Source organism: Neomonachus schauinslandi, chromosome 14 (assembly GCF_002201575.2).
Source record: "Neomonachus schauinslandi chromosome 14, ASM220157v2, whole genome shotgun sequence".
NCBI classification, from domain to species: Eukaryota; Metazoa; Chordata; class Mammalia; order Carnivora; family Phocidae; genus Neomonachus; species Neomonachus schauinslandi.
This window is the reverse complement of record NC_058416.1, coordinates 90,834,826-90,842,824: the sequence shown is the minus strand read 5'-3', so window position 1 is coordinate 90,842,824 and position 7,999 is coordinate 90,834,826. Positions and strand designations below refer to the sequence as shown.

General features: G+C 50.0%; 1 protein-coding gene across 1 annotated transcript; it reads right to left on the bottom strand.

Annotated features, from left to right (window-relative positions):
- Nucleotides 1-4,240: 4,240 nt before the first annotated feature.
- On the bottom strand, nucleotides 4,241-7,857 carry RAN (RAN, member RAS oncogene family). Its single transcript, XM_021698478.2, has 6 exons — nucleotides 7,783-7,857; nucleotides 7,612-7,696; nucleotides 7,411-7,536; nucleotides 6,431-6,618; nucleotides 6,066-6,236; nucleotides 4,241-5,970 (listed from the first exon to the last, which is right to left on the bottom strand). Exons 1-6 carry the CDS (start codon nucleotides 7,816-7,818, stop codon nucleotides 5,926-5,928), a joined length of 651 nt encoding a protein of 216 aa, XP_021554153.1. The 5' UTR covers nucleotides 7,819-7,857; the 3' UTR covers nucleotides 4,241-5,925.
- Between the last annotated feature and the right edge of the window lie 142 nt (nucleotides 7,858-7,999).

Here is a 7,999-nt window from a genome sequence, read left to right as displayed (position 1 = left end):
ACTGCTTACCTGCCCTGCCCCCTCCCCACCCCCCGTCTGTTCTCATGGGATGGCAGCGGCCAGGGCGAGCCCTGTCCTACGGGGGGATGGGCAGCCTTGGCTGCTCATGCGGGGGCCGGCAGCTACAGTCGCAGCACAAGGTAAGAACCCGCCCTACGTGGGGCGCCTGGGGGCCCGGCCCGCGGAGCAACCAACTCCAGCTCAGGTCGTGACCTCGGGGTCATGATCTCAGGGTCGTGAGGTCGAGCCCTGTGTCAGGCTCTGCGCTCAGCGGGGGATCTGCTTGAGACTCTCTCTCTCCCTCTCCCTGTGCACTCCACCCTCCGCTGGCACTCTCTCTAAAATAAATCAATCAAAAAAAGAAAAAAGGACACGCTGTACGTGGAAACCCTGCAGCACAAAGGACCAGTCAGCTCCTTCGTATTAACAGTTTTTTCTGGGCAGTTATGTGGTATTTTTGTTTTTGTTTTAATTTAAGCTCTCAATTTCCATTGTATCACCGCAGGTTTTCTGGTTAGCCCTACTTTCCCCCCAAGATTGTCTCCCTTTAAATCCAAAACCAACATCGCCAGTCAATATTTTCCAAGCTCCAAACAGGGGCATAACACAGTACAAATACCTGCAGAGGAGTGAGCGTATACCCCGCACGTTGTATGGCTCTGAAAACGAAAACTATGAATTCATAGGTAAGGGGCCCCAAGGCCGCTTTTTTTTTTTTTTTAAAGATTTTATTTATTCATCTGAGACAGAGAGAATGAGAGAGAGAGAGCACACGAGACGGGGGAGGGTCAGAGGGAGAAGCAGACCCCCCGCCGAGCAGGGAGCCCGACGCGGGGCTCGATCCCGGGACTCGAGGATCATGACCCGAGCCGAAGGCAGTCGCCCAACCGACTGAGCCACCCAGGCGCCCTCCAAGGCCGCTTCTTAGTAAGAGGATTGACGCGGCGCCTACGGCTGTCTGCATCTTGCACCACGTCACACATTGGGGACACACAGAACTTCCTAAAGAATAATTTTGATTTTCCATCTATTAGGATTTGGCAAAGCACAGCACATCTTCAAAAGTTAAAATTAAAAGCGTGTCTGTTTGGGGGCGCCTAGTGGCTCAGTCGGTTGAGCACTCAACTTGGTTTCAGCTCAGATCGTGGTCTCAGGGTCATGGGATCGAGCCCCATGTTAGGCTCCGCACTCAGCGGGGAGTCTGCTTGGGATTCTCTCTACCTCTGCCCCTCCCCCTCTGCGTTCTCTCTCCAAAATAAATAAATCTTAAAACAAAAAAACAAAAAAACCATGGCTATTTCAGTAGCACATGGAGGTGAAAGAGCATGGCGGTTCTAAGCATTTGGGAATAAATTCCCCTTTTCTCGCTAAATCCACTCTGAAAGGTGCACCGTGAGGAGACCACGGAAACTCAACCCAACCAGGTTTGTCAGCTGACACGGCGGCCCGTCCACACTACGGGGCTTCCTAGCATTTGTCAGAAGTGGTGTAAAACCGTCTGGCATAGAAACGCCCTGAATAAAAAGTGAAAAATGATCACAAGACAGTATTTTAGCATAATCCTCCTTTTTGGGGAAACATCTCCAAGAATATGTGACCAAACATCCTCAACAGTTACCTCTCAATGGGAGGGAAATGTGGTGAGTGTATGTTTTAACTGTCCAAATCCCTAAACTTTTAATTTAATATATGAAGTATGTAGCTTTTTTCACTTTGGGGGGAAGAATGGTCCGACACGTCAGGAAACAAAAAGCAGAAAGCCAAGGCTACTCACCCCCAAACTGCCCAGCAGTTCCCCCTGCCGGGCTGGCTTCGGTGCCAGGACTCGAGGGTGTTCTTCCCAGCAGTGTGGTTTCCCAACTAACTGGCGCCAAATTTGTGTGTAACTTTATACGGACACTGCAGCAAACGGCCTAGGACGCTTGGCTCTTTACCCTTCGTCTAAGGGGCAAACTTCCGTACGGTAGCCAAGGTGTGCAGTCAGCCTCAGCGTGCACTGGCTGGTGAAAGGACAAGGAAAATAGGTGTGGACAGGGAATATCATTCAGCCTCCAAAAGGGAAATCCTACTGTTGACGTGGATGAAACTGGGGGACACTGTGCTCAGTGAAATAAGCCAGACGGACAGTAGCGCATGGTGATATTTCTATGTGGCCTCTAAGCGAGTCGAACTCCGAGAAACAGAGAGTAGGGTGCTGTGGGGGTGCGAGGGTGTCAGGGCGGCCAGGGGAACTGGGAGGAACTGGTTGCAGGGCACAAAGCCTCAGCTGCGCACAACAAACGGGTTCTGGAGACCTAACAGAGCATGGTGACTAGTTACTACCACCGTGTACGCCTGGAACACGCAGAGAACGGATCTTCAATGTTCTTAACTACAGAGGCGGACAAGGCGAACAGCTTGGTTTGGTAACCAGTTCACGTGTATCAAGTATCGTGTTGCACGCCGTAAACGTAAATTTTAGTTGCCCATCACACTTCCAAGAAGATGGAAGAGTCGTCGTCCCATAAAATGATAGTACCTGGCGTTCAGTGTCTGCTCAGTTTCTGCTGCACGTTTGTTGGACGAGTCACGGTTTGGTCGTAATGTGTCAACCTCCCTTCCCTGCAATACTGCAGCACGGAGGGGACCTCAATGGGCCAGGACAGGATGGCCACTGGTCCCTGGGCACCCACGCCTGCCACCAGAATAAGCTTTAAAACGCTCCTGACCCTTCAAGGGCTCCCCACCGCAGCCCACCGCACCGCAGGGCTCTGCCCCCTTGACTTGGAGCCTTCTCTCCTCCGCCCTCCCCCACCTACACCCCCCACCACCACCAAGTGGATGCGATCCCTGCTTTCAGAGCAGTCTAGTTCTGATCAGCTCACTACAGTCCTAGCGCTTTCTGCAGCTCCTGGACCACCCGTCTCCCCATCCCAGAGCACGCAGCTCAGGACGTAAGCAATCCCTACCCACATCGTAAAAAGGACTACTCACCTGCGAAGGTTTTCCACTCTGCTTCTTAGAGGAAGGCAACTGAAAACCCACTAAATCCAAGGTCCCCCCTCCACTTCCTGTGGCTGAACAGACAGCACCACAAACCCCTATTTAATTCCGTGGATCCCACCAGGCAAGGTTCCTTATTGTGCACACTTTCTCTCCTCCAAGAAACCGAGCTGGAATAAGTGGACAGAGGCAGCTGCAAACTACAAACTCCAGGAGGGAGACGCTCCCCACGATCCCACCCTCTCTAACCACTTTCCTCCCCTCCGGATCCCTCAGGAGGGACAGGAGGGGGCAAAGATGACCGGTGCCCTCACAGCAGATTAGTGAGGGGGACAAATCGACCCTTCCACCCAGGGCTGAGGTGCAGCTGTGTGCAAACCGCCACGGGAGACCAAAGGGGCATTCTGGGGCCTGCACAGAGCTGCAGGTGGGGCGGCTGTGGGCAAGGGACCCCAAGGGCGGTCTGCAGTGCTCAGGCCCACCCTTTACCCCAACAGGGCTCCCAGTCTGAAAGAGGGAGCGGGAAGGGTGGAGATGAACTTCAGCGCGGGCTCAGCACCTGCCTCGCGTGACTCTGGAAACAGGCAGGAACCCTGCAGCCTAACACGGTGAACGGTGTCACCAGAACACCTCGGGTGGGTCCCACGTGCACAACTAGCAAGTCAAATGAAAACTTCAGCCACGTGCGCACCTCATTTCCTAAGATAAAGTGATGGTTTTCACAAAAGAAATGAGAAATCCTCACTTGAATTGCTTTGTACACATGCACTTTGGAGCCCAGAAACCAGTTCTTTGGGAGTTTAACGTATTTTTGCAAACCTCTGCCCTTCCCCAGATGTGCGGATAGCAGAGAAGCCACCGTACGCTGAAGTGGCCACAGGACCCCATCAAACTGCTCTGCAGACACTCTGCCCTTCCTGCATCTTACCAGTGCTCCATACTGATTTTGCTGAATTGTGACAGGTCACCAAACAGGATGAACCATCCAAAGGAACCAACGCTCCACACCCAAATGCGTGAGCCAAACCGTCCTCATTCTTACAGCCTGTGCTCTGACAGACCCTTACGCGTCTGCATTAACTCAGCCAGGGCACAGGCTTCCAATGCAAGGCTTCCCTGTTACACATCAGATTTCAGACAACTGAGGGGAAAATGTCCCCCACGTGCATAACCCGCATAGAAACGGACCCTCACAGGAAGGTAATGCATGCTAACGATTCAGTTATTTCCCAGGGAATACTAGAGATGATCCAGAAAATCCAGACAAAAAAAAAACAATATATTTTGCAGCAAATTTTTCTTTCAGTAAGACTTGTAAATTCTCTCCCACCCCATATTAAACAGGTTAAGTGAAGCAGCTTCCAAATTTAACGGTTACATTTCAGATTCTGAGTAGTCACGTCACGCTTGCATTCCACACAGGTCACAAACACATATGCCTTCTGTTAAGTATCTGAAAAAGCTTTCATCCCAGTTAGGGGAAGAATCTTTTCAAGTCCCAGACTTAATCTGGTTTTGAACCGAATATAGCATAGTGTATACAGCAATTCAAATCTGTAAGCAAATCTATAGATACATTTACTCAATATTGAAATTTACTCAATTCTATCCTTTGTATTTCATTTTTTTCATGTATTTAAGCAATCCCTACCTTTTAGGTAGGAAGTAATCATTTAAGGAGAAATGGACATCTGAAGAACTTTGGTAAACTCAACTACAGCAGTGCTCTTATGAGCAAAATCGTTTCAGACTCCTCCAACTGCTACAGTATGGCGTCGATGGGGCAAAATAGACCCATCGCATTTTTAAATGTGGAAATCGTACAAAGATAAATGGTTTCATCCAATGAAACTTTCGCAATGTTTCACGTTTACTGAGGAGCCATTCTAAGGTCTGCTTTTCTGTTTAGTATTTGTGTCCTTGAACTGGCCACAAAAATCCTTCAGAAAAAAGCATCAAAGCTGTGAGGTGTCCAACTTAAATCCTTCGTGTTTTAAAGCTTGGGAATACTTGAAAGCAGCGGGTAAACGTGGAACATCTTTCTAGAATACCAATTTTACATTGAATGTGTAACATTAAAACAAAAAGCAAATAAATGCATAACTTACACTCATTTCTAACAAGTATTTGAGGCTTCTGTCAAAGTTCCTCTCATCATTTGTATGGTTCGACCGGACTCTGAAAATCTCTACATCAGAGCACGGTTACTTCTGCCACGAAATAACAGCAACTGTGATTCTTAAAATGCCTATCTGGAAAGTCTAAAACACACGGTTTTGTTCTGACAGGTCACAGAAGTCTCAAGCTCTTCCCCAGGTGACACCACCTAGTCAACAGGCAGGTGGGACAGACATTATTTTAGCTTAACCACACTGATGACGTTCACACCTCATTAACTTACCATGCTGACACCTGCCCTATCACTTTTGTGAAAGGATTCAAACGTACAAGAAACAGACATAAGAATTTAACTTGCAAGGCTTCAAATTAAGTGAGAATAGCAAAGGCAATTTAAACACCAACATGGCACAACTTTCCCTGTTAGTGGTTTTAAAATGCTTACCAAACAAGGGAGGAGTTCACTTGCTTAGATATTTGAAATACAACTTTATTCTGATTCTAAACGAAAAGGAATGGGAATGACAGTGACAACGAGGTTTCACCACTGGATATTGTGTTGGGACTATAGCAGTCTCGTATCTGAAACTCAGGAAGGAAACAACTGCGTTCCAAAACAGCTAAATATGCAGGTCCAAAAAATGAAAGTACTTTTTAAACTGCCACATTCACTCCGAAGCCCATTCATCTCCTTCAGCATCCCAAAGATTAAGCACATGTTCTGCTCAGCTATATAATAAAGTGGCAAACACGCTGCACCACTGACATCACAGGACAGTTGCCTATAAAACTAGACTTCTGACGCTGGGCTCCAGCTGCACGTTCTCACAGGTCATCATCTTCATCCGGGAGAGCAGTTGTCTGAGCAACCTAGGAAAGACACAACGTGGAATACTCTTGATTAGAGCCATCAGGAACACAAGACGCCGAAACGGACCACATGGCTGGGCACTTGAACACCCTACCTCTAGATCGTGCTCGTACTGTGCTGCCAAAGCTGGGTCCATGACAACCTCTGGTGGGGCAAGAGCGGGCATGGCGACAAACTCCAAGTTAGGGTCTCCAATTAGTTTTCTAGCAAGCCACAGGAAGGGCTTTTCAAAGTTGTAGTTACTTTTGGCAGAAATGTCATAGTACTGTTTTAAAAAAAAAAAAAAGTAAAATTAGTTATTAAAAATCTACTTCTTGCTAGTCACTTGGATGTTCCAAACTAAAAAATTCTTCTGACCCATACCACGGATGTTTACGAATCCCTTTAACGGACCTGTTATTGTAATTTCACTTTTAACAGAGCAATAATGCAATAAATGATGAGTTTTAAAAAACTTACCTGAAGATTCTTCTTTCGGTGGAAGACAATAGATTTTGCCTTAACTTTCCTGTCCTTAATGTCCACTTTGTTGCCACACAGCACAATAGGGATGTTCTCACACACTCGTACCAGATCTCTATGCCAGTTAGGCACATTCTTGTAAGTAACCCTTGACGTGACATCAAACATTATAATGGCACACTGGGCTGAAACAAAGATTGAGGGTAAGAGTTACACACCTAGGATTTCCTGCACAGACGAGGAATGCTAAGGAGCACGGACCCGGCATCAGGCCATCTCTATTTCTGCACTCCTTCTCAAGGTCTCTTCCAAGTCTAAAAACCTTAAAATCACGAATACACAGCAAGATTTGAAATTCCATATTCTATTTAAGTGTGAAAGACCAGCTTGCCCTATCAAATCTCTCTCCTGTAATACTTCATTAATTCTGCCCCATCCCAAAGTCCAAAGTAGACGATAAATCAGCCTTCCAGACAACCTGTCTCCTCTATTCTGAGTATCTAGGACCTACTCCTCAAAAGATCCTAAAATGACCAGCTACATCAGAATACGTTGTTCTTTTCTCTAAGAACACTCGAGAAAACCAAAATACAATTAACACAACAAACCACAAAGTACGTGCAACTTAACAGTTTTCTAGCTCAACGTTTTTCAGGGAAAAAGTCTGTTATTTGCGCGCAAGGATGGCAAAAGTCACGGAGGAACTCCCGATCCTTCTTCAGCACAGGAGTGAGATTCCTGGAGGCACTTTCTTTATGCAGCTTCATTCGCGATTCTGAAGTCATTCGGGGAAAAAAAGGAAAAGCCCCAACTCCCCTGAAGCTGCAGCAACAGCTCGCGTGACGCTGCTCGTTCCGCGTTCCGAGCCTCCGGGTCCAGCCCGGTGTTCGCCGCGGCGCCGATCATGACACAGCAGCCCCCAAGCTCCCCGCGCAGGCTCGGCGCCCGCGGCCGGCCGGGGCGCCCCGCCCGCCTACCTTGGATGTAGTAGCCGTCCCGCAGCCCGCCGAACTTCTCCTGGCCGGCCGTGTCCCACACGTTGAACTTGATGGGCCCCCTGTTGGTGTGGAACACGAGCGGGTGCACCTCCACGCCCAGGGTGGCTGCAACAGAAGCACGGCCGTGAGCCCCGAGGGGGCGCCCCCGACCCGCGGCCCCGCGGCTGGCCCCCCACGTACCTACATACTTCTTCTCGAATTCACCCGTCAGGTGACGCTTCACGAACGTCGTCTTCCCGGTGCCGCCGTCGCCGACCAGCACCAGCTGCGGGACAGCACACGTCGGCGCGGGGCCCCCACCACCCGCTCCCCGCGGACCCCGCGCGCGGCGCCCACCCCCCGGCCACGTACTTTGAACTGGACTTGGGGCTCTCCCTGGGCAGCCATGGCGCTGGTGCTGAGGAGCGGAGAGAGAGACGTGGGGCCGGCGGCGCGGCCGGGAGCCACATGGCCGGGCCCGCCCCACGTGCCGGGGCCCACAAAGGGGCGCCGGCGGGCCGGGCGCCACGGGCGCACCCCCCCGCCAGCCCGGCCTACGTGGCCGGGGGGTGGGCGCCGCGCGCGGGGT